Source organism: Gopherus evgoodei, chromosome 9 (genome assembly GCF_007399415.2).
Source record: "Gopherus evgoodei ecotype Sinaloan lineage chromosome 9, rGopEvg1_v1.p, whole genome shotgun sequence".
Classification (NCBI taxonomy): domain Eukaryota; kingdom Metazoa; phylum Chordata; order Testudines; family Testudinidae; genus Gopherus; species Gopherus evgoodei.
In genome coordinates this window covers 37,202,577-37,229,141 of record NC_044330.1, presented here as the reverse complement: position 1 = coordinate 37,229,141, position 26,565 = coordinate 37,202,577, and the positions used below count along the sequence as shown (strand labels likewise).

The 26,565-nt window shown below is 42.1% G+C and overlaps 1 protein-coding gene across 12 annotated transcripts in view; it reads right to left on the bottom strand.

Moving 5' to 3' along the window:
* DOCK10 (dedicator of cytokinesis 10) overlaps window positions 1–26,565 on the bottom strand; it is a 237,318-nt gene that overhangs the window by 107,868 nt on the left and 102,885 nt on the right. For all 12 annotated transcript variants that reach the window (XM_030575220.1, XM_030575211.1, XM_030575212.1 and 9 more), the window contains exons 3-7: window positions 24,176–24,265; window positions 13,832–13,914; window positions 6,744–6,816; window positions 6,307–6,438; window positions 5,865–5,999 (exon numbers count right to left, since the gene is read on the bottom strand). In XM_030575220.1, coding sequence (XP_030431080.1) covers window positions 5,865–5,999; window positions 6,307–6,438; window positions 6,744–6,816; window positions 13,832–13,914; window positions 24,176–24,265 — 513 coding nt within the window. The remainder of the gene's footprint in view (window positions 1–5,864; window positions 6,000–6,306; window positions 6,439–6,743; window positions 6,817–13,831; window positions 13,915–24,175; window positions 24,266–26,565) is intronic.

The following is a 26,565-nucleotide window of genomic DNA, read 5'->3' as shown; positions in this document are numbered from 1 at the left end:
AGTCCTGGCCGGCAGATGAAATCCAGTGCAAGTCTTTGATTCAAGTCTGTATCTACATATTTTCTTGTGTAGCCAGTAACAGAAAGAAATGCCTCCTTTCTCCATTTGCTTCTTTATTGCCCTTACACTATGGAAATTTGGCCTGTGACTTAAAATGTAGGTATCTTCAACACTTGAAGTTCAGTAATATTTGCTTCTGAAAGAAATCTCAGATTCAGAAATAGGAGAACAAAGATGAAATAGCAGTGAAATACAGGGCTTAGCCCAATGCCTACAAGATGATTCCCTTAAAATCACAGGGTTGTTACAGAGATGAATCTAATTTAGTTAAGAGACTTCTGGCCTTTTCAACATGTATGCTACACCAGCTCAAAACCTCATTCTCTCCTCAGTTACTCAGGAGTTACTTAACATCAGTCAGTGAGGTTACAATGGTGTGAAACTTATGTAGGGGGGAGGAGAGTCAGGACTTGAGTCTCGCGCAAACTTAGAAATGCATAATTACTTACATTCATTGGACCCACTCCTTCTCACTTACTGCAGCTTTACACCAGGTTTGGACCTCTTCATCCATTCCCCTCACCTACATTCATCACATTCTATGAGTGGTGGTGGGGAACAAAGATTGATGATTTTCCTGGTGCTGTTGTATTGCTGCCATCCTAAGACTCCCTCCTTTCTGCAGCGTGAGTATCTCATGAGTATAGTATCTCCTCACTTAAATTCATCCTAGTTAACGTTATTTCATTGCTCATCAATTAGGGAATATGCTTGTTTAAAGTTGTGGAATGCTCCTTTCTAATATCATTTGGCAGCCGCCAGCTTTGTCCACTGCCTGTACGAAGAGCAGTCCGTTGCAGCTAGCTGGTGGGGGCTTGTAACCAGGGTGGACTGGCAGCCCCCCATCAGCTCCCCACTCCCCTAAGTTCCCTGTGCTGCAGCCACGCAGCAGGCTATCAATTTCCCTGGGCTATCAATTGCTGGCAGTTCAGCTGTCCCTCCCGCAACTGCCATGTGCTGCTCCTGCCCTCTGCCTTGGAGCTGCTCCCAGACACTCCTGCTTGCTGTGCACCGAGGGAAGGGGGAGGGCTAATGTCAGGGTGTTACCTCCCCCCTGCTCCTAGACCCCACTTACCCATATAGAGCAGGGAGGGGACACGGACAGAGAGACACAGAGAGTGCTCGGGGCAGCAGCTACTGTCTCAACTTCCTGATCCTCTTAAAAAGACAATGCATTTAAGAGTGGGTCAGCTTATTTAAAGGGGCAGTGTGCATCTCTCTCTCTCACACACAAGGTGTGTGTCTGTCTCTGTCTGCTATGCCATCTCCCCACCCTCGTGTTTGGGCTGCCTTGTGTGAGAGGCTATATTAACAATGTGTTAACCCGTGAAGGCTCAGCCAAGTGCTAGTTTATCATTTAGCAGTAAGGCATTCCCTGGGAAATATCCCACCCTCTTCCACCCTCTGACTTCACCAACTCAACTAAGCTTCACAATCATCATAGCTGTGAACAGTATTGTTTGTTTAAAATGTATACTGTGTATGTATCTATACAATATATAGTTTTTTGTCTGGTGAAAAAAATTTCCCTGGAACCTAACCCCCCCATTTACATTAATTCTTATGGGGAAATTGGATTTGCTTAACATCGTTTCGCTTAAAGTCGCATTTTTCAGGAACATAGCTACTACGTTAAGTGAGGAGTTACTGTACATTCACTTCATGTTAAGTGTCTTAGTCATGCAGTGGGAAAGGCAATGTCTCAGTTGGCCACCTCCCATCTGCCTGCCTTCCAACCTGCCCAGCAGCTGGAGAGACTGGCTTCCAAAGATCGACAAGACATACAAAAAAAATCTAGGGATATAACCAAAAGCTCTGGACAGCTGACAGAATAGCTGGTGATTGAGGGAGTAGGCAAGAGTCAGAAACTCAGAACCTGTGGCCAGAAGCTGGAGATTATGCAGGTCTAATTCAAAGGTCTAATCCTTCCCTGTTCTTTTAAGATTTAGACCAAAATGCTGGAAATCTCTTAAAATCCACTGTTCTTGTGATTTCTGCTATCATGGGCTGCCTCTGAAATGGACCTGGAAAAGGGATACATTCTGGTTTTGGATGTGACCCAAGTCCAAAACTCTTTTGGTGGTATAGGTACTGGGGGCTAATTCTGAAGTTCTGATTGAGGCTTGTCTCTAAGAGGAGCACACAGTCACAGCAAACTGAAACAAAGCCTTCCTTCTCAAGGCTTCTAAACACTGAGGCACTTGGCAGACTCATGCCACCAATGGGGCAGCACCAATTCACAAGCACAGATGAAGAACATAAAACATCACCTAACAGAGAGTTGGTAATTGACAGTAACTAAACAGCCCTGAATGCACTCTCCCACCACACATCTTCAAAATAAAACATCGGTTAGATTCCTGATATATCTTGATCTCTGAGATAGAAATCCACACTGTAGACAGCATATTGGGCCCCATTTATTTATTTAAAAAAGCTTCAATTTTAATCCTTTCAGAAATAACAACAGGTGAAAGGCTTTACATTACTACAATAAGCTATATGAAAGTGACTGGTTTTGGCTATCAATATTCTTTTGTAACGTTTCATTTTCCTCCAGCAATTATGTTGTCCCCCAAGGAACGTTTCATTCTTTTAAACAGATGTATTCAATGGCTCAATCTTAAAAGACACATAGCCAAATTATTTTGCCCACACATAGTGTGTAATAAAAGCAAGCTTTACATGACTGCAAGAATTGCTAAAGAATGCAATAACTGTGGAGACATGTGCTTTGTATGTGCCCTACTGCACACTTACTTGGTATGGGCACTGAGAAATTTAGTGATTTTGTATTGTATATTTGATACTCTTGGCCATAGCAGAGAATGACTAGCTTACTCTTGAATAGCAATATTTTTATTTTTCACCATGGAGGGAACGTAAAGGTTGTTTGAATCATTGTGGATCTGCCCTCACGGCTCTCATGAGGGGCACTGTTCTCTCTCTCTTCTTGCTCAACATGAAGGTGCAGCTGTTGCAGGAGTGGGGACAGGGTAGCCCGGTGATATTAACTGCAGTGCCTCCGATGGAACTCGGTCTGCATCACTATCTCATCAGATCCGGATGGCGCAGTTGACTGACTTTGACCAATGTCTACCTGGGATTTGGGTTTACGTGAGGGCCAGCTGACTGTAACTCAGACTTGACTGAGATAATTTGTCTGCCTTCTGATACACAGGTAGCAATGGCTGTTCTTGGCCTGGAGGCTCGCAGGCTACGTAAAGGCTGCAATACATTTAAGGCCTCATGCTTTATTTTGTTTTATTTATAACTATAGATGCTTTGTATTTTTTTCTGGAGTTGGGTGGATCTGTCAGGATTCCCTCATTCAGACTGAAAGCCACTTCAAGACCTTCTGCCCAAGCATTTATACAGATAAAATATACAGGGATTCCCATATTCCCAATCAGGGACCATTGTGTTAGACTCAACTGGCAAGGCTGCTGCCCCTCCATGTCACTAGAGTTTTACAATGACAGATTTCATTACGTCTCTACATGCCTGTCCTTATACTGCCTTATGCCAGGCTGGTACAGAGGACCAGTTTGCACTGCACATGGAAAAACAGATAGCTATTGTAGCAGAGTGATCACCTGCTCCTGCCCAAGAGGGGTTAAAAGTAGCCCTGGGGAGGGCTATAGCTGGGAGAAAGCAGCTACTAGGCTGATTGGAGAAGCAGCTGCAGCTGGGCCATGCCCCAATCAGGCCACAGCTGGCCCTATAATAGGTCAGTGAGCCAGGAGCTGCCAGAGAGACTCCCTCTAGCAGAGGAAGGAGATGGATCTAGCTGCCTGAGTCCTAAAGGGTACTGGAGTGAAGCAGGGCTGGGGAAAAGCCAGAGGAGCAGCGGAGCTCCAGGCTGGCAACTCCCCAGGCTGCAGGGCCCAGTCCTAGGCCCACAGGGAGGCAGAGGAAGGCAGCAGGTCCAAACTCCCTTGCCTCTGATGAGTGGTTTTTACACTGCAGTCTGCCCCAGGGAGCAGGGGCTTGGTGATGACTGGCAGTAGCCCAGACTGAGGCAAGGTGGGGATTAGAGGGTTGGGGGTTCCCCAGAGAGGGGAGACCCAGAGGCAGAGCGTGGGGGTATTGCCAGGGGTTGGCACCCAGGCAGCACCCGGGGTCCTGGGAGGGACACGGGGGCCAGCAGCAGCAGGACACTGGCCTGAAGAGGTGCTCCAAGGCTGTGAAAGAGCTAATTCCTGAGATGACCAGCAGGAGTCGCTACAGGGGTGAGTCCCACAAGTGACAGCCATCGGCACTGCTAGTGCAACTGTGTGGGCTGAAGTGCTGTATGGAACTTTGAGCTGGCATTTGTCATCAGGGTGAATTCCATCCACGCTCTGCCATTCTTTCCCACTTCAAAGGCCCTGTGTCAAAACAACCTATCCTTCCAGCCACGAAGAGCTACAGGTAGTCAAGGACCTTAGTGAGTCAGCCAGAAAGGTTAGTCTCAGAGCAACTCCAAACTGAATCTGTACTGCACTCTACTTCAGAAGCTAAGCTGCCTTTGAAACATTCCCAGTCTTTCCTGATTCAGGAGCAATGGACCAGAGATATGTGCCAAACCCAAATCCCTCTACATGGCAGCATGATGTGCTAGATCAATCAGGGCAGTTTCTTATCAGAAACTACTTCTTGTCAAGAAAAAGAATCAGATTAAAATCTACATTGTTGCCAAATACTTGTTCCTGTGTTTCAAAGACTTAACCTTCAGAAATACAACCACGGATTTTCAGTGCAAATGTCTTACCAAGATATCAGTCTAGGACAAAGGCAGACTTTAGCATGCCTGCCCTCTTTAAGATCCTCCATTATCTCAGTACTTATCAGAATGTTAGTCCCAGATCCTTCAATGGCATCCACACAGGCTAAGCTTCATGCTAGTGTGGAGTTCATTGCAGTCAATGGGATTCTGCATAGATGTAATTGTCTTCCCACATAGATCCTACTGCAGGACCAGAGCCATTTAGTTAATTTATATGAATGTGTATCAATGTCGGCTTGTAGTACTCCTATTTCTTACAAAACATTATGGTTTTATTTCTGTCCTTCTGTACTGGTGTAAATCAAGAGTAACTCTCTAGAATCAATAGAGTTACAAGTGAAAATGAGCCAGTACCAGACTTATATATACACACCTCTACCCCGATATAACGCAGTGCTCGGGAGCCAAAAAATCTCACCGCTTTATAGATGAGACTGCATTATATCGAGTTTGGTCCAGTACGCTGTGCTAGACTGGACCGGCTTCCCTGGCAGTGATTGAAATGGCCCTGTGCTCTAGTAGCTGGAGTGAGCCCCGGTCCCTTTCAATCACCACCAGAGCTTTAGCAGCGTGGCTCGGGTGGGAATTTAAAGGGCCTGGGGCTCCCAGCAGCAACTGGAGCCTCTGGCCCTTTAAATCACTGCCCGAGCCAGGCTGCCAGCGCCCCGGTGGGGATTTAAAGGGCCCGGTGCTCCAGCTGCTGTGGGGAGCCCTGGTCCCCTTAAATCACTGCCAGAGCTCTGGGAGCGGGGCTTGGGCGGTGATTTAAAGGGTCCGGGGCTCCCCGTTGCTTTACATCCGAATTCGTGTTATATCGGGTTGCATTCTATCAGGGTAAAGGTGTATGTTCTAATAGTAGACCTGAATCATTCTCATTTGCCCTTTTTTTTTTTTTTTTGTTAACATTCAATACCCTCCAATAAAATTTGGAGTTAATGATATAAAGCCAGATCCATAATAGAGTTTACAAACATTTACGTAAGCTGAGGATTGGGACCACAATGTCATTCCAAAATAATAAAATGAAATGACTTACCTGCACAACCCCCGTACAGGAATCCAAAAATATACATCCCTTTGGTTCCTTTGATATTTTCTCATCTTTGTAAAAATTCATAATGTATGAGTTATCCGACAACTGTGTCAGCTGGAAGTAGCGCTTTTTGAATGACTACAGTGAAAACAAAAACACAATTGCTGTACTGCAAATTGTTTTCATAGATATTTTATTCAAAGGGTTTAAACAATACACCATTGCTAACTGCATTTCAACTGTGCTATTCTGCAAACAATAGTAACATCCACTTTACTATCATTTAATGCAATTTAAGCAAACCTAATTTGAGATGAAAACAGCTAAATGATAATTGAAAACATCAGCACCCCTGGGGGTGGGTGGGTGAATGAATGGGGGTGGGAGGAGAGTGTGGAGGATTAAAGCCAAACAGAACAAAGAAAGAATAACGATGTCCCCTTACCCGAACAGTAATGCTATTGTTTACAGTACTGTTAAAATTCCCTTTATAAAGCCAGCCAGACTTGAAAATTCCTGTTCCAAATCCTCCACCACCACCACCACCACCTTTTGAAGAGGAGTGGGATGTGGTATCCTGTATAAAAAGATATCATTAGTGTTGCATTGACTTGCTTTTATGAGTTTAAGACCAAAGGGAAAGATGTATTTGAATATCTGCTCTCTCTTAACAATACAATCTTCACATTGCTTTCAAAAATACTTTATTAATTCTCCTGCTGGGCACACGATGACATAAGAGACAAAGCTGTTTCATTAAATACAGAGTTAGCTGATATATGAAACATTCCACAGAAGATAACGAGACTCTGTTATCAATACTTATTTGATGTTAAACAAATAAATAACTCAGCAGTGGGGGAATAAAATCAATATGCTTACTTCATCTTTATCAACATCTTCATGATCAATTTCAAAGGAATGTGAAGGCAATTTCTCTGGTCTATATTCATTTCTAGGGTAGGAAAAAAGCTTATTAATGTTCAACTTCATAACTGGGAGAGAGTATTCTTTTTAATGTGACTGCTCTTTTGAGGATGCTAACCTTCCAGGGTACCTTCAAATATATCTAATGCTGGACTGCTCTGAGCTTCGGTAAAAAAAAAAAAATCTTTTGAAAGTGTAGTCCTTTTTATCCCTAGTTGAAATCCCTCTGATCTTTGCTTTATGACCAGTAAGCACAGTCAGAACACCAAATCAAGGATTTTGGATCACTTCCCTCAAAAAAGAAGCATCGCAGCTAGAACTGGTGGAAAGAGTGGATCAACTGCTTCACTACTATTTTTGTGAAAACAATTATCCTTCTTTCATCTGAAAAGTTCAATATTTGATTTTTTCCCCACCATATCCAATCTCAATACATTTCCCACCAAATATTATGACTACTCCTCCACACTCAAAGTTTTAATGATGCTTCATGTATTTGCCTTTAGAATGTGGAAGGTGCTTAGACATCTTATGAATGCTCCTGCCAAAGCAGGCCAGCCCTGAGTGGATGCAAGAGCTATGCCACGCTAATACCATCTAACCCAAAGAAGGTGGAGCCCTGCTCCCCTCTGCACCAGCTAGCAAAGCTCAGCATGTGCTGAACACTTTTAAAGGACCTGCTGATCCATGGTGCACTGCCCTAGCAACCGTAGATTAATTCCTGCTGCGTTAACCAGAAGTCCTCTAGGTGGACCCTCAATGGCCACTCCTGAATGCCCATCCAATCAATGCTGTCGGTATTATACTCCATAGAAGAAGTCATTTGTCCTATCTTGATGTGTAACCTCTTTAGCCATGCTGTTAAGTCTTTAGGACCAGTAGAGAGAACATCATGTGTCAGGGAGTTGACCATATACGCCACCTAAATAGCCATATAAAGATGCAGAACTTCAAGTAGTTTAGCCAGAATTACTCAATTGGGAATTTGAGTTTTTTACTTTGCGAACGAAAAAGAGACCCTACTAATGGGTCGAAGCATGCTCCTATTGAGCCACAACTCAGGCTCAAAGTCAGTAACGTGTTTCCTCCATGCTCACTAACATAAAGAGCATAATAGAGCATAATATGCACAGTTGTGCTAAAAGAGGCAGTGAGGACACAGACATCAAAGCACCATACAGTTTAGCTGGTGGAAAGGTCTGCAAAAAGCCTCAAAGAAGGAACACATCCAGAGGAAAATTAGTGTTTTACGTAATGTCATTTCATACTCAGGGGGCTGAATTAATCCCGTGTAACATACTGAATTCAGTGGAACTTCGCTAGGGATGAATTTGCCCCAAGTTTCTACTCCAGGCACTGTGTCACCAAACTGCAACCACTTCCCAGTAGAAAGTGCTATTTTCAGAACAGGGAAGTTTTCAGCCTGTTGAAAAGTGCTTCCCTATGCAGCTATCAATCTATATCATGTATGAGTGTGTGAAATGACATAAACTGCCCTGATGGAAGTGAGGACCTCATTGAAGAACTGGTTGTAGGGGACAACTTTGATTCGAGTGATCATGAGCTAATTCAGTTTAAATTTAATGAAAGGATAAACAAAAACAAAAAGCAAGGTCCTTGATTTCAAAAAGGAAAACTTAAAAAAATTAAGGGAATTAGTTAGGAAAGTGGACGGGACTGAAGAACTAAAGGATCCGAATGTGGAAGTGGCTTGGAATTACTAAAAGTCAAAGTTGCAGAAACTATCCGAAGCCTGCATCCAAAGCAAGGGGAAAAAAATTGTAGAGAAGAGTTGCAAACCAACCTGGATGAGCAAGTATCTCAAACAGGGGATTAAGAGAAAGCAGAAGGCCTAAAAGGAATGGAAGAGGGGCTGAAACAGCAAGGAAAACTACCTCTTGGAGCTCAGAAAGTGTAGGGAAAAAGCCAAGCAGAGTTGGACCTTGCAAAGGAAATTAAAACCAATAAAGAAAGGTTCTGTCAAAAACAAGAAAATAAGGGGAAAAGAGGGATCACTCAACATTGAGGACGGGGTGGACATTAAAGATAATCTAGGCATGATCCAACACCTAAACAAATACTTTGCCTCAATTTTTAATAAGGGTAATGAGGGGCTAAGGCAGAGGTGGGCAAACTACAGCCCGCGAGCCACATCTAGCCCATGGGACTCTCCTGCCTGGCCCCTGAGCTCCTGGCCTGGGAGGCTCACCCCTGGCCCCTCCCTTGCTGTTTCCTCTTCCCTGCAGTCTCAGCGTGCGGCACCACCGGCGCAATAATCTAGGCAGCAGGGCTGTGAGCTCCCGGGGCAGCACAGCTGCACCTGGTGCTCTGTGGTGGCATGGCTGGCTCCAGCCAGGCGGCACTGCTGCCTGTCTCGGTGCTCTGGGCGGCGCAGCTGTAGCACCGCCAGCCACTGGTGCTCCGGGCAGCGTGGTAAGGGGACAGGGATCAGGGGGGTTGGATAGAGGGCAGGGGAGTTCGGGGTAGTGGTCAGGGGGTGGGGTGGTCAGAGGCCAGGGATCCTGCGAGGGGGGTCAGTTAGAAAGGAGAGGAGGGGTTGGATGGGGCAACAGAGGGCAGTCAGGCGTGGGGATTCTGGGGCGGTCAGGGGACAGGGACAAGGGCTGGTTGAATGGGGGCAGCGGTCCCAGGGGGCAGTCAGGAAGGAGGGAGGGGGTTGGATGGGGCAATGTTTGGCAAGATGTTTTGTGGTTTGTACCTCTGCACTAAAAAAAAAAAAAAAAAAAGAAAACAGGGAAAAAAAAAAAAAAGAGTGTGTCTGCAATTGGCCTCATTCGGTGCAAATTAGGTTAATTCTCTAGTCTAAATGCCAGTGGAGCTATCAGTCAGGTAATGTTTGGACAGAGCTGATATAAATTTTCTTTAGAGATTCAAAAAAGACTTTACACTGAACTCTCTCTCAGTCATTATACTCCATAATATAAGCAAAATGTTCTCATTTTGACAATAACCCATTATTTGACTTCTCAAGGGCTAACTTTAAAGAATTAAGGAAATTAGTTAGGGAAGTGGATTGGACTGAAGAACTTGTGGATCTAAATGCAGAGGAGGCCAGGAATTACTTTAAGTCGCAACTGCAGAAACTATCAGAAGCCTGCATCCCAAGAAAGGGGAAAAAAAACATAGGCAGGAGTTGTAGACCAAGCTGGATGAGCAAGCATCTCAGTGATTAAGAAAAAGCAGAAAGCCTACAAGGAGTGGAAGAAGGGTGGGATTAGCAAGGAAAGCTACCTTAGTGAGGTCAGAACATGTAGGGATAAAGTGAGAAAGGCTAAAAGCCATGTAGAATTGGACCTTGCAAAGGAAATTAAAACCAATAGTAAAAGGTTCTATAGCCATATAAATAAGAAGAAAACAAAGAAAGAAGAAATGGGACCGCTAAACAACGAGGATGGAATGGAGGTTAAGGATAACCTAGGCATGGCCCAATATCTAAATAAGTACTTTGCCTCAGTCTTTAATAAGGCTAATGAGGAGCTTAGGGATAATGGAAGGATGACAAAAGGGAATGAGGATATGGAGGTGGATATTACTACATCTGAGGTAGAAGCCAAACTTGAACAGCTTAATGGGACAAAATCGGAGGGTCCAGAAAATCTTCATCCAAGAATATTAAAGGAACTGGCGCATGAAATTGCCAGCCCATTAGCAAGAATTTTTAATGAATCGGTAAACTCAGGGGTTGTACCGTTCGACTGGAGAATTGCTAACAAAGTTCCTATCTTTAAGAAAGGGAAAAAAAAAGTGATCCGAGTAACTAGAGGCCTGTTAGTTTGACATCTGTAGTATGTAAGGTCTTGGAAAAAAATTTGAAGGAGAAAGTAGTTAAGGATATTGAGGTCAATGGTAATTGGGACAAGTTACAACATGGTTTTACTAAAGGTAGATCGTGCCAAACCAACCTGATCTCCTTCTTTGAGAAGGTGACAGATTATTTAGACAAAGGAAATGCAGTAGGTCTAATTTACCTCGATTTTAGTAAGGCATTTGACACGGTTCCACATGGGGAATTATTAGTTAAATTGGAAAAGATGGGGATCAATATGAAAACTGAAAGGTGGATAAGGAACTGGTTAAAGGGGAGACTCCAATGGGTCGTACCGAAGGGTGAACTGTCAGGCTGGAAGGAGGTTACTAGTGGAGTTCCTCAAGGATCAGTTTTGGGACCAATCTTATTTAACCTTTTTAGTACTGACCTTGGCACAAAAAGTGGGAATGTGCTAATAAAGTCTGCGGATGACACAAAGCTGGCGGGTATTGCTAACACAGAGAAGGACCAGGATATCATACAGGAAGACTTGGATGACCTTGTAAACTGGAGTAATAGTAATAGGATGAAATTTAATAGTGAAAAGTGCAAGGTCATGCACTTAGGGATTAATAATAAGAATTTTAGATATACATTGGGGACACATCAGTTGGAAGCAACAGAGGAGGAGAAGGACCTTGAAGTATTGGCTGATCACAGGATGACTATGAGCCGCCAATGTGATATGGCCGTTAAAAAGGCTAATGCGGTTTTAGGATGCATCAGGCGAGACATTTCCAGCAAAGATAAGGAGGTGTTAGTACTGTTATATAAGGCACTGGTGAGACCTCACTGGAATACTGTGTGCAGTTCTGGTCTCCCATGTTTAAGAAGGATGAATTTAAACTGGAACACGTTCAGAGACGGGCTGCTAGGATGATCCGAGGAATGGAAAACCTGCCTTATGAAAGGAGACTCAAAGAGCTTGGCTTGTTTAGCCTAGCCAAAAGAAAGCTGAAGGGGGATATGCTTGCTGTTTATAAATATATCAGAGGGATTAATATTAGGGAGGGAGAGGAATTATTTAAGCTTAGTACCAACATAGACACAAGAACAAATGGGTATAAACTGGACACTAGAAAGTTTAGACTTTATATTAGACGAAGGTTTCTAACCATTAGAGGAGTGAAGTTTTGGAACAGCCTTCCAAGGGGAGTAGTGGGGGCAAATGACATATCTGGCTTTAAGATGAAGCTTGATAAATTTATGGAAGGGATGGTATGATGGGATAGCTTAATTTTGGCAACTGATCTTTGATTATCAGTAGATAAGTATGCCCAGTGGTCTGTGATGGGATGGGATCTGAGTTACTGCAGAGAATTCTCTCTTGAGTGCTGGCTGGTGAGTCTTTCCCACATGCTCAGGGTTTAGCTGATCGCCATATTTGGGGTCGGGAAGGAATTTTCCTCCGGGGCAGATTGGCAGAGGCCCTGGAGGTTTTTCGCCTTCCTCTGCAGCGTGGGGCATGGGTCACTTGCTGGTGGATTCTCTGCAGCTTGAGGTCTTCAAACCACAATTTGAAGACTTCAATAACTCGGACATAGGCTAGGGGTTTGTTATAGAAGTGGATGGGTAGGGTTCTGTGGCCTGCTTTGTGCAGGAGGTCAGACTAGATGATCATATTGGTCCCTTCTGACCCTAAAGTCTATGAGTCTATATGGAAACAAGACAAGACGACCCCATAATATCCCAGGTGGATGTGAAAAATAGAGAACTGCTGCAAGCAGTGTCAATAGAGTAACAAAACTCCATGGAAGACAATGTACATACTGACTACAAATTACTTTCATGCAGAATAATGCAAACTCCATATAAGAAACAGTTCAGCATGTTGCACATTTCGTAAGAGGGACAGTACTTGCAAACTTGGACTGCAAAATATTGCATTTTCAATTTCCTCTCCTGAGCAGACAGGCCATCATACAAGCTGTCCTGCAGAGTAAAAAGTTACCTAAACACAACTACATCCAAGAACTCTAATTAGTGTCACTCTTCTACTTTGATTCTAGGATTAACATACACTCTGTTCATAGTAAGACTAATGAACAAGAGAGGAATTGTGGATACAAAGGAAGGCTTATAGTACATGACTTTGTGTGCATAGCATCTGAAGAAGACTGTAAGAGACAATCTTAACAAGAATGGATTCAGTTTGTACTACCTCTCATCCTTAATCCAATCAGCATCCAGAGAATCAATTCCTGTTTGCTATTTCTTGCTTTTTTTACAATCTTTTTTACAAGAATGCAGTATCACAATTTTAATGCCTCAAATTCAGTGAAAGATGGAGTTCATGTTGTTCATATCAGTATTCTGTAATTTAATTTGTTGCTCACTATAATGACCCCTAATTTAAAGCATAAGCCGCTTGTTGGGAAAACATGGTATTGGGAACAACTGCACATGTAATATACCTAGAAGATAAAGAATTTGGCCCAAAGATTTTCACTTCTTATTCCTGAAGTCAAGGAGCATGATTGTCCTCTCATTTTTCATCACTTTTACATGGTTCTTACTCCACTGACCTCAACAGAAATACTCCTGATTTCCATCAGTGTAAACGAGAAGAGAATCATGCCCAATGGCTGCAGAATGTCAGTTTGTTTTATGAGAGTGGTTATAATGAAACCATGAATTTATTTCGTAACCTACATCTCATGGAAAAGTTCATTATTCACACAATGACCAAATACTGAAAAAGTAGATGACCACTGGAAGCATGAAAAGTGTTTGTGTGTGCGCACACACATTCTTACATTACATATATTGGGCCAGATTTTGAGCTCATTTACTGCGGTGTAAATCCAGAGTAACTAAATAGTCAATGAAGTAACTTCAGTTTTACACCACTGTAACTGACAGGAGAATTAGGCCCAGGTAAAATAGTTATGACATTTATGTTTTTTTTAAAACAGTAAAAAGCCACATTTGTACTAAGTATTTTGCTTATACAAATATTAATATAAGAGTAGTTATTTGATTTGAATGTACATTAAAAGTGTTTAGTAGATATAAGGTGAAGGTGTTTGCTCATGGATCTTTGTCTGCCTTTTTTTTTCCTTTTTTCTTTTTTTTTTTTAAATGTGGCCCAGTATGTTTATGGTAAAACAAATAGGGAGCAGGTACAGGATGGGGGAAAGTGGAAATACTGACATGACTCAGTGAAACAGTACCAAACTGGGAAAAGAAAATGGAGAACTAGTGAAGTACTTACTGTGGTAAATGTCGAAAATCCCCTGAATACTTTTCATATTTGTAGTTCACAACATGCCACTGAGAATTGTAATATTTACAAGCCTTAAAAGAAAGAAAAGAAATAGATTATTTCAATTTATTCACACTCAGGAAAGGGCCCAGAACAAAGAAACAACGCCAGCAGAAGCACATATTCTCTTGTTTAATAGCTTGGTACTGCTGTTCTTAAAGGAAAATCAATTTAATATTTCTTAGAGTTTTAAAGCACTATTTCCCATTTAAATCAAAGGTGATGTTTTTTAATTGACTCGTGCATGGAAGCAACCTAAAGTAGATTACTGACTTCATCCTCCAGCATCATGGAAGGATTTATTAAAATTATTACTATATCACCTTGATAGATTGGTATTTCTGTGTCCCTGAATATCTCCACTGACATAAATTGTGTCTTCCCTTTGCACCATGCTTGATTACCTAACTTCCACAGTAACTAGACTTAACCTACTACCTAACTTAAATTCTCCCTGCTACAGCTTAGGCCCATTACTTCTTGTTCTGTCCTCAAGGACTGATCCTTATCCTCTTTATAACATCCCATAATGTATTTCTGGACAGTTGTGTCTCACTTGAGTTATATTTTTTTCATACTGAATTTCTCCAGTTCTCTTCACTTCCCCTCATAGTTCTTATTTTTTAAAAACTTTTGGGGCTCTCTTCTGAACTCTTTTTAATATATTCATGTTTCTTTTGAAATGTGGTGCTCAAAGCTGAATGCAAGTTGTATTTGAAGTCTATTCTGTGTCAAGTAGAACAGAATTACCGTAGTGCTCATTTTTATAGAAAATTATTAATGTGGTAAGTACAGCATGATGTCGTTAGCTGCAACAATATAACATTGTTGAGTCATGTTTAATTTACAACCTACTATCATGTTACTCATTTTAACAAAGATTCAAATTGCCAAGGCAAGAAAATATTGGTGGAGAGGAGCAAGAAATCTGTATGTTTATTGGTAGCCTATAAAGTTGCAACAAGGAGAATGGAGCAGATTATATCATATACTTCTGGAAATTGTGGTTCTAAAGCACACTGTAGGGATTAACAATTGTATACTATGTTAAAAAAAATTACCCCACTATTCTGTCATCATGAGCAAGCTTGGTACCTTAGTCAATTTATTAGAGTTAAATAGTATGTTAACGGACCCATGCTACTGGTTCCTTGACCACAAGACCATTCTTCCTCTTCTACAGTTGCGAGCATCTGCAGATAAAATAGTTATGGCATTTATGGTTTTTAATCATAGAAAAAAAGATTTTGGCTGTATTAATAACTAAGACCCTGATCCTGCAAAGCACTTCAGCACACGTTAACTTACCCACTGAACTTTCTAATTATGTCTGTTTATCTGGTCATCGTCCTGGTCTCCTTATTCTGATCTATCTGTCAAGCTCAACGGGACTACTCACATGCATAAAGTTAAGCAGAAGTGTTTGCAGGGTCAGCCACCTAGAGTTGGCATTTGGTTCCACAGGCCATAAAGCCCAGCACCAACAGTCCTCTTGTTTGGGGGCAAGAAGAACGGGATCTATTTATAGTGGGGATATCTAAGCTATCCAGATACTGATAGGTTATGACTCCCATCATAGTATCTGAGTGCCCTCCGCGTACTTAAAAAGACAAACAACAGGGCTGCCATCTGCAGGAGTGGCAGCACACTGGAGATCGCTTAATACAGGCAGCTGACATAATGGGAATTAGACCTTGCCCTCCATGCACACTCCTTCAACAGCAGCAGCAGCCCCCTTGGGTGGGACAAGAGAAAACATAGGGAGAAGAGAAAGAGGGAGGGAGGGAGACATATCAGTGGCAGGGCGTGGAGATGAAAGGGAACCACAGGAAGGAGACAGTATGAAGTGGAGGGACATTTCAGAGTGGGGAGAGGGAGGAGAATGGTCTCATGGAAAACAGAGGGATGGAGATGAGAGAGAGAACTGAATAAGAGAGAGAGCAAAGGTGCAGGGGAACAGAATGCAGGGAGTAAAAGCTTGACAGAATGAAATTAGGAGAAAATGGATAATAAAAAGACAGAAGGACAAAACAGATCAGTGAGACTAAACCCCCTCCAAGGAAAGTTCCCACCAGGACCTCTCCACAGCCAGTCCTCGCTTTACAGTGGTGTCACTAAGTGTAGAGCCTTCTGTACTCACGGACAGGGAGGGAAGCCATTAATATAGAAAATAATATCACCCTTCTGGAGTGAGGTCTGATGATATTCTAAAATGTGGTTGGTATTTTCAAAAGGGCTCAGCATTGGCCTAAACTACTCCCACTGAAGTCAATAATAAAACTTCTTAGCAGATGTGACCACAAATAAAAAACAAAAACAAACAAAAACAAAAAAAAACCCACAAGCAGGGAAAGGATCATTTTAAATTTCTTTTTTTTCCCAATTTTTTTGATTTTACAGTATATGAAACAAAATTACAAGGAAACAGCTGCAAATTGATAAGCTGTCTCCTCCCACATAAAAGCTGAATGAAATATATTAACATATATGACATCCAAATCGCTATAGTAATAGATTCATTCTGAATGCACAGGGTAAAATTCAGTTCTGATTTACACCCCGCTGAATTCAATGGTGATGCACGAAAAAGTGGGAGAAAATGTGACCAGACCATACAGGCAGATAGGATCATATATTATGGCTTAAATGATAGACAGACTAATGCAATCATTGACTTTAATGGTAATGGAGGATGCTCAGCACCTTGTAGGATCACAGACAAAACCTGAATATGGCACAATGAATCAATGGGAATTTTACTATGGACTCATAAGAACATAAGAACGGCTATACTGGGTCAAACCAAAGGTCCATCTAGCCCAGTATCTATCTACCGACAGTGGCCAATGCCAGGTGCCCCAGAGAGAGTGAACCTAACAGGCGATGATCAAGTGATCTCTCTTCTGTCATCCATCTCCATCCTCTGACGAACAGAGGCTAGGGACATCATTCTTTACCCATCCTGGCTAACAGCCATTTATGGACTTAGCCACCATGAATTTATCCAGTTCCCTTTTAAACATTGTTATAGTCCTAGCCTTCACAACCTCCTCAGGTAAGGAGTTCCACAAGTTGACTGTGCGCTGCGTGAAGAAGAACTTCCTTTGATTTGTTTTAAACCTGCTGCCTATTAATTTCATTTGGTGACCTCTAGTTCTTGTATTATGGGAATAAGTAAATAACTTTTCCTTATCCACTTTCTCCACATCACTCATGATTTTATAGACCTCTATCATATCCCCCCTTAGTCTCCTCTTTTCCAAGCTGAAGAGTCCTAGCCTCTTTAATCTCTCCTCATATGGGACCCTCTCCAAATCCCTAATCATTTTAGTTGCCCTTTTCTGAATCTTTCTAGTGCTAGAATATCTTTTTTGACGTGAGGAGACCACATCTGTACACAGTATTGAAGATGTAGGTGTACCATGGATTTATATAAGGACAATAATATATTCTCAGTCTTATTCTCTATCCCCTTTTTAATGATTCCTAACATCCTGTTTGCTTTTTTGACCGCCTCTGCACACTGAGTGGACATCTTCAGAGAACTATCCATGATGACGCCAAGATCTTTTTCTTGACTCGTTGTAGCTAAATTAGCCCCCATCATATTGTATGTAGAGTTGGGGTTATTTTTTCCAATGTGCATTACTTTACATTTATCCACATTACATTTCATTTGCCATTTTGTTGCCCAATCACTTAGTTTTGTGAGATCTTTTTGAAGTTCTTCACAATCTGCTTTGGTCTTAACTATCTTGAGTAGTTTAGTATCATCTGCCAACTTTGCCACCTCACTGTTTACCCCTTTCTCCAGATCATTTATGAATAAATTGAATAGGATTGGTCCTAGGACTGACCCTTGGGGAACACCACTAGTTACCCCTCTCCATTCTGAGAATTTACCATTAATTCTTACCCTTTGTTCCCTGTCTTTTAACCAGTTCTCAATCCACGAAAGGACCTTCCCTTTTATCCCATGACAGCTTAATTTATGTAAGAGCCTTTGGAGAGGGACCTTGTCAAAGGCTTTCTGGAAATCTAAGTACACTATGTTCACTGGATCCCCCTTGTCCACATGTTTGTTGACCCCTTCAAAGAACTCTAATAGATTACTAAGACACGATTTCCCTTTACAGAAACCATGTTGACTATTGCTCAACAGTTTGTGTTTTTCTCTGTGTCTGACAATTTTATTTTAAACTATTGTTTCAACTAATTTGCCCAGTACTGACGTTAGACTTACCAGTCTGTAATTGCCGAGATCACCTCTAGAGCCCTTTTTAAATATTGGCGTTACATTAGCTAACTTCCAGTCACTGGGTACCGAAGCCGACTTAAAGGACAGGTTACAAACCTTAGTTAATAGTTCCGCAACTTCACATTTGAGTTCTTTCAGAACTCTTGGGTGAATGCCATCTGGTCCCGGTGACTTGTTAATGTTGAGTTTATCATTTAATTCCAATGACAGCAAAATTGAGCCCTTTCTGCAGATTCCCAGGTGGACAGAAACAAACCCACCATTGTATTTCTGTGGTTTAAGCTTTAGTTAAGTCAGTCTGGTGACCATCTGGGACAAAGTAAGTAAATATTTGCATAGGAGCAATGTATATACTATATTACATGAGCCAGTGAAAAAGATCATTCAATGAATTGGATCAGAATAAGTGTAGACCCGCTAATTCATACACTGTCTATTGGTGACACAAAAAGAAACTGAATCCTTTAAAGAAAGGACTAATTTTTCCTGCCCTACTTTCATTACTGATTAGAATACTTAACAGATGCAAACAAGTCATGTAAAAGGGATTCAATACAGGACTTTTGTTGTTAACATTATAGGCTCTTTACTAATGTGTTTAAAAATAGCCATGAACAATATATAGAGTAGGCCACAATGTTTTAATTTATTAAATATAAAGGTTTCTTGTGCTTCTTCAAGAAGAGACTAATCAAAATAAAAATATAAAAGGAACAAAAAGCACATTCAAGTACCATTCAGAGATATCACAGGGGAAAGTACATTTAGAGCAACGGCTACTCCTTATCTCTAGCTAGCCTATTGTGGTTAAGAATTGCAGTCTGTTATAAACCAGATTGGGTTGAACATTTTCCAACAGAACATTTTTCCACCAGATAATACGAAAATATTTGTATTGATTTCATCAGCATCTCTGATGGGAAATTATTGAATTATGGAGGGAAACACACAAGATGCTGTTGATCAGAAAGATGGAACCCTTCCACAGCAAGAGCTATGGCCCTCAGGCCAGATACAGCTGCCTCCTAACCTTGATGGAGAGTCATTCCAGAGGGATGTTTAGCCCTAGTAGGGTGAGGAGGAGATTAATTATGGGATGGGGAAGGGTTGGCACTCATTTGCATCAGCTCTCTTGTTCCATTCCCTCGCTGTCAGCCCTGCAGGCTTTGAAGCCTCCCCCTCCCCCCACCTTCCCCCGCTGGCCAGACTTTCCCCTAGAGAAATCATCCTGCAAAAATTCAGCACCTGCAGCTTTCCAGTGTTTGTGCTGGTGGTGACAGTGTGATGGCTGCCACAGTGAAAGGGGCACTTCATAGGGTAGCCATGTTACAGGTTTGCTCTGCAATGCAAGTTAACATTTTGAAATAAAAGAAGCAGAACTGAAGAGAGTACCTAGAAACCTCTTGAAAATGGCCAGAGTTCCCCTTTTTTTCACTGTTTACATTCTCTTTAAGATCTCTGCAAGCTTGGGGAAGGAACTTATATAATCATTCATTTATTAACAACAACAACAACAACATGGAATGATATAGCAGTTTTTGAATCCTAAAGCACCTTATACACATATTAGATGGATAAAGGATTATGTAACTTCATTCACCACTTAAATTCTGCCATCTCTGAGGTGGAAAGCAGCAGCTATTAAAACAGTGAAGGGCAAAACTAAGAAAGAATTTTAAAACAGGAAGCAAAGAACATCATACTTAAGGGAAACTACACAGGGATTTTGGAAAGCAGAATTTACTAGTATTAACTAGTTTGGAATTTAGCCAGCACTCTGAGGTTACTCCCTCTACTCATATGAAAAGTATGCCATCTCTATTGGCCAAAAGCCAACAGGAGGCCTCAGTTTTACAACTCTCCAATTTTATACAGCTCATATATAAAATAAAAATTAGTGATTGAGAATTCTAGATTTTATCAAACCTAAAGATTAAAATATGCAATTAATTCACAACATTTTAATAAACTGTTTACTTCTCCTACTGTAAATGTAGGCTGTAAGAGAGCCTCAGTAATTTGGTGGTGGTGGACTGATACACTACTTCTTTAAAACATTGAAAACACTCAGCTTTTGAACCTGAAAAAATCTTCAGCAAGATAGATAATAAACCCTTTGATTTATTTTAGATGGTGACACCTACCATCTTAAGTTTCTGTTTTAATTTGAATTTGAAATTTAGAAGAACAAAATGAGCGTGCAGTGTGTATAGGGGACAAAATAGCCTGAGTAATTGACTGATATATAACCCCTTTCAATAATTATAAAGAGAATAGTTGTAAAGTTGTTACTTCTTTAGTGTTAAGATTAATAAAGCTCTTGGTTTAATAACCAATAACATTTACAATCCTATGGAGATATGGTACAATATCGTGCATACAGAAATCCTCCACTGTGAATGACTTGGGTACTAAAGGACAACTGAATAGTACCCCATTTTTGCAGTTGGGAAGCCTATATTGACAGGATAAAAGCAATATTTATAATATTCTTACTACAGTAGGTATGATTAAATAAACCACATAAATCTACTACCTGAAATTTCAATATTACGGATATAAGAGTTATTACTTCACTTTGATATACTGCCTTTCATCTGAATGGATCTCAAAGCACTTTAAAAGAGAATTTTTATGGACTGTAAGGCTAATTACAGACACAATTAAAATGCAGCCACTTCTGAGGTGGAAGAAGAAAGCTATCTTGACCCAAAAACTCTACAAACAAGCTTGATTTTCTGTTATCTTTCAGAAATAGTGACATCTGTGTGGAGTGTAATATGTTGCCATTCTGACATGGCAGCCCTCTGCACATTCACTGGACAGGCGTGAATGACTCCACAAGGCACAAGACAAAGGAGAACTGAGCCATTTAGGTTTGTTTTAGGAGAAATATTGCTTATGATCCAATAGTATTTTTATACTCTGTGGTTTATTTACCCAAAATTCCTTTATTCAAATACGCTGGTTAGATTTGGCAGATGTCACTTGCAAGATGTTATCAGCCACTCTGTCCTGTTAATACTTAGTTTCTAGTTCGCTTATGAATCTCATTTGTCACAGAGTTATAAAGGAATAACTGGACAAAAAATTGCATTTGGAAGAAATTAAGGATAGCTTTTAATGTTACAACTGTGCTGGGGTGAAGAGCTGGCAGGAGCGGGAGGTATTCTGGCTGCCTGAGGTATTCTGGCTGAACCAAAACTCACTGGAAAAGTCTTTCCATTGACTTTAACAGGCTCTGGATCAGGCCCTTAGTGCTGAAGAAGGCAGCATGCTTCTGGGAATGTTGGGGAAGTACAGAGTAGAGCAGCTATTGCTATAGGCATTTAAAAGGTGCAACATGTGCTCCATCCACTTTGGTAAGACCTGGATGGGGCCAGAGCTCAGCTCCTGTCTTTGGGGAGTTCAGTGTGACTGGAAAAAGATCGCCTTAGGCTTTGGGTCCTGATCCAATGTCCCCTGAAGTTCTTGGAGCCTCTCCACTGGTTTCTATGGGCAAAGGATTCAGGTCCAAGGTGCACAAGAATTGGGAGCGCTGCTACCTATTGCAAAGACTCATAAGGTGGAGAAGCTCAACCCACTTCCTCACCAACTTGCACCATCTTCCTTCCTCCCTTGCACATGATTCAGAACCAGCCACAATCTTTCCCTTATCAGACAGATGGGCAGCTCCAGCACAAACACTCCTCCCAAAATATAACAAGGTGATAGCTCTCATTTTTAAGAGAGAACATTGGTGACACATTTTGAGGCCTATATTGTGGCCTGATATTGTGGCAGACAACCTGCAGGGGAGTCATAACAGATTTAAAATTAGCCATCTTTCAACAAAAAAATTTCAAAAACAGACTTCAAAGAGAGAGCAGAGCTACAATTCATTTGCAAATTTAACACAGTTAAGTTGGGCTTGAATGGGGACTGGGAGTAGCTGGCTCGCTACAAAAGCAATTTTCCCCCTCGTTATTGACACCTCAATCAGTTACTGTAAATGGACCACATCCACCCTGACTGAATTGGCTTCGTAAACACTGGCTCTCCACTTGTAATGTAACTCCCTTCTCTTCATGTGTCAATATATTTATGCCGGCATCTGTAATTTTCAATCCATGTATCTGAAGAAGTGGGTTTTTTTTACTCACGAAAGCTTATGCTCAGATAAATCTGTTAGTCTTTAAGGTGCCACCAGACTCCTCATTGTTTTTGTGGATACAGACTAACACAGCTACCCCTCTGGTACTCATTGCCATTAAGACTATATCCAGCTTGGGAGAGAAAAGGGCTCACACAAATTTGTCCTGCGGCCCTTCATTTGTAATACTATAGCTGGTGAAATTATGTGCAGAATGGGAAAGGAATATTTACACCTTCAACTTTTATCTTCATTTCCAAGAAGAAGAATACCCTGGCTCCAGAGGACCTTTGTGTTATGCTCTTGGCTGAGTAAGGAGACGATTGGATATTGGTAACTATTTCCTGCTTGGACCTAATGGACTTAATATATTTTTTGGCTTTGAAACATGAAGTGGAACACATGTATTTCTATTTTAAGATTTAGTTTAAGGGTTTTAACCTACCATTGTTCCATAAACAGCACTCCCACTACAGTCCTCAGTCTCTAGTGCTTCCCCCCTCCCCTTGTTCTACTGCTCTCTCTTATTCTTGGCTCTCTAGTGTTGCAGAGAAGGCTTAGGGTTTTGCCAGTTTGTCATTTGCACCTCCTTGGAGCATTCAGCAATAATAATTCCCAGATACTGTGCACTACATTCCATTTTTAGACTCCATTTTCTGAGCACAGCAATGTGGATAGTGTTGGCTTCACAATTTGTGGAGCCCCAAACTCAGAATAGACAGACCCCACCCTGCTGAAAGGAAAAGATGGGAAATAATGACTTGCCTCATCAAGCCGTATTGTCAGAATTGGAAAGGTGGCAGGGAGAGGAGTTTGAGCTGGCAGTGAGTTTCTAGTCACACAGATGGAGAGAAAAATAGGGTCAGCTTGTAAAGTGTTATGCTGCATTGGAATCTGTCAGCCAAATTTTCAGGCTGGCCTCTGAGTTTATTTACCTACTTTTTTGTGTGCAAATGAGTTTTCCTTCAGAAGTATATATGCAGCCATGCTGCATAAGAAAACAGAAAATGCCAGTACAAATTGGGAAGCTGGATGTGTAACTCCCTCCTCCGGGTACAAAAAGCAGGGCACACATACATTTCAGGGGCTATGGTTATTTGTGCTTGTAAGTAAGTAAAACCATTGCATGTAATTTGGAGGCTGGCTGAAATCTGGTCCCATATATCAGTATTTCTAATATAAATGTCAGGCCACATTGTGCCTTCTTTAGCACACAGTGGAAAAGTTGCAGGGAGCTGTCTATCTCTTGAGTTCCTGTGCAAGAAGCAGCCAGAATCTCTCTAAGACAAGCTACAAGGGAGTCATAAGATCACCAGCAGTGTGTGAAATCATGTATCTCTCCTGCTCTGCAGCCTGGGACCAACCATACTCCTACTTGCATTCAAGTACCTGGTAAGCATTCTGCTTGCATGTGTACCATACAGGTGCAATGCCTCCAGCCTCTGCCAATAGCGCAGAATCCTTCCTCCTCATCCCTAATGTGACCAGCTGATAGGGCCACAATATAGGCCTTAAAACAAAATAAAGATGAAACAAGATCTCACTAGCGCTAAGAGTTCCAAAATGTTCTGCAAAACATCTAATGTTTTTTGAAAGGATATAAATATTTGTGAAGTACAAAACTCCCCAGGTTTTGCTAGCTCCAGAGTTCAGTGCTCATGTTAAGAAATGTGCCTAATATAAAAGGATCAGCTATGCAGGACTAAAACAACAACATCTGAGAGGCAAGCGCAATAAAATTGCAAGTTTTCTAGATGCAAACCAAGCCACCAAAATATATCACACTGTTTAAAAATGTGACTAAAACAAAAGAGAAATCACCATTAGACTCACATAATTAACTGTAACAAAAAGGGTGATTGGACTTATTTAAAATCAGGGAGTATCGATGCTGGATATTTACCTCTTTAACAAATAAATTTTCTACATTTTGTTCTGCATCTTCAGGTACAGATGAGTACAGAGTTCTTATTTCCCATGGAATTGTGTCTGTCTGACAAGAAATAAAAACAAAAGATTTAGTCAGATCAACAAACAATTAAAAAACACTATAAAGAATTAAAGACATGTCCATAAAAGGGTTAAGAGACAGCATTTTTGCTGATGCCTACTTTCTACTGGCTTCCACACCCCTCACATAGACAGTACTGCAAATAGTGTGTATAATGTGTTTTAGAATTGTTTAACCTTTTCTCCACAAAAAGTACACTACAAACCCAGCTGTGCTTGGTGCTCCTCTCTGCTCCTGGGCATGGAAGGAGGCAAAGAAGTAGGGAAATGGACAAAGGGTTTGAAATTCTTGGAAAGGAGCAGGAGGGGCTTTCAGACAAAGAATCCCAACAAGCCGCAAAAAACCCTCCATGTGACAACTGTAAGATTGGCAAGAGAAAGGGGTGTTGGATCAGAGAGGGATGGATCTAGGAAGTAGCTACTTTATGTAGCATCCCCATTAACAACCCAGTGAGAATCTTCATGGACTTATCATGGGTGGCGAGTACCATAGGCCGGTGGAGGCTGTGCCTCCTCAAACAGCCGTGCCTCCTCAAACAGCCTGGCATGGCCCCACCGATGCTCTGCCTCAGCCCCCTCCTGCCTGCTTCCAATTCCCTTCCTGCTCTCCATGGTGGAGACACTGGGATAGGCATGCGGGGGCTGTTGCTTGTAAGACCTGTGGCACGTCGTGCTGCCTGCCCAGCACTTTGGGGCTGGAGTTGAGTGCACTGGGACCGCACCACCTGGCGCTGGGGTAAGGGTGCTTTGGTCACGCCACCCGTCTGGTGCACGGGGATGGGGTTGTTCTGGGTGTGCCGCCTGCCTGGTGCTCTGGGGATGGGAGCACACGGTGGGGCTGGTGGCCTCGGGGGTGTGTGCTCTGTGCTCCAGTGGGGGAGTGGGGCCGAAGGGGAGGGGCGGGGCCTCAGGCACAGAGCCTCTCCCAATGGCTCGTTCACCCGCCACCCATGGAGTTTATTGATGCTATTTAACTTTCTTTCCACGGCTTTTACCATTCTCAGGGGAAATGGGTATTGCACAGCTATGGTAGGGACCCGGAGTGAGCTGGGCTATCAGGACCAATGTGGGGAGCAGAGTGACAGCTACCATGAGATCTGCAGGGATGGGCTAGATTTCTTTGTGTTAATCATTAGGTTCTACCTAGTTGAAAATGCTCACACTGCCCCACTGCATGATTGCGAATCCCTCTTCACTGTGGGAATGGTGAGTCAACGACTGTAAATTCACACTTGCAAGACCCTGGGGTACTTTCTCCACATCCTCAAGTTAATCCACAGATTCCTAGGGGAGTAGTGGGGGCAAAAGACATATCTGGCTTTAAGACTAAGCTTGATAAGTTTATGGAAGGGATGGTATGATGGGCTAGCCTAATTTGGGCAATTAATTTGGCTACTGATCTTTGATTATCAGCAGGTCTGTGATGGGATGTTAAATGGGGTGGGATCTGAGTTACTACAGAGAATTCTTTCCTGGGTGCTGGCTGGTGAGTCTTGCCCACATGCTCAGGGTTTAACTGACCGCCATATTTGGGGTCAGGAAGGAATTTTCCTCCAGGGCAGATTGGCAGAGGCCCTGGAGGATTTTTTGTCTTCCTCTGCAGCATGGGGCACAAATCACTTGCTGGAGGATTCTCTGCAGCTTGAGGTCTTCAATAACTCAGACATAGGTTAGGGTTTTGTTACAGGAGTGGGTGGGTGAGATTCTGTGGCCTGCATTGTGCAGAAGGTCAGACTAGATGATCCAAAGTCTATGAGTCTATGAGATCTGTCCCACTGGTTTTCTGTAACTGGCATGGTGGACCAGATTCTGCTCTCCATTACCCTGGAGTGAATCTGGAGTGATTCCAGTGAAGTCAATGGAGTTACTCATCTTGAAAAAGAGACGACAAAGGGGGGATACAATGAAGATCTATAAAATCACGACTGATGTAGAGAAAGTAAACAAGGAAGTGTTTTTTACTCCTTCTCATAACCCAAGAACTAGGGGTCACCCAATGAAATTAACAGGCAGCAGGTTTAAAACAAACAAAAGGAAGTATGTCTTCACACAACGCACAGTCAACCTGTGGAACTTTTTGGCAGACGATGTCATGAAGGCCAAAACTATAACAGAGTTCAAACAAGCACTGGATAAGTTCATGGAATATAGGTCCATCAATGGCTATTAGCCAAGTTGGGCTGGGATGCAAAACCATGCTCTGAAGTGTCCATAGCATCTGTTTGCCAGAAGCTGGGAATGAGCGACAGGGGATGGATCACTTGATGATTATCTGTTCTGTTC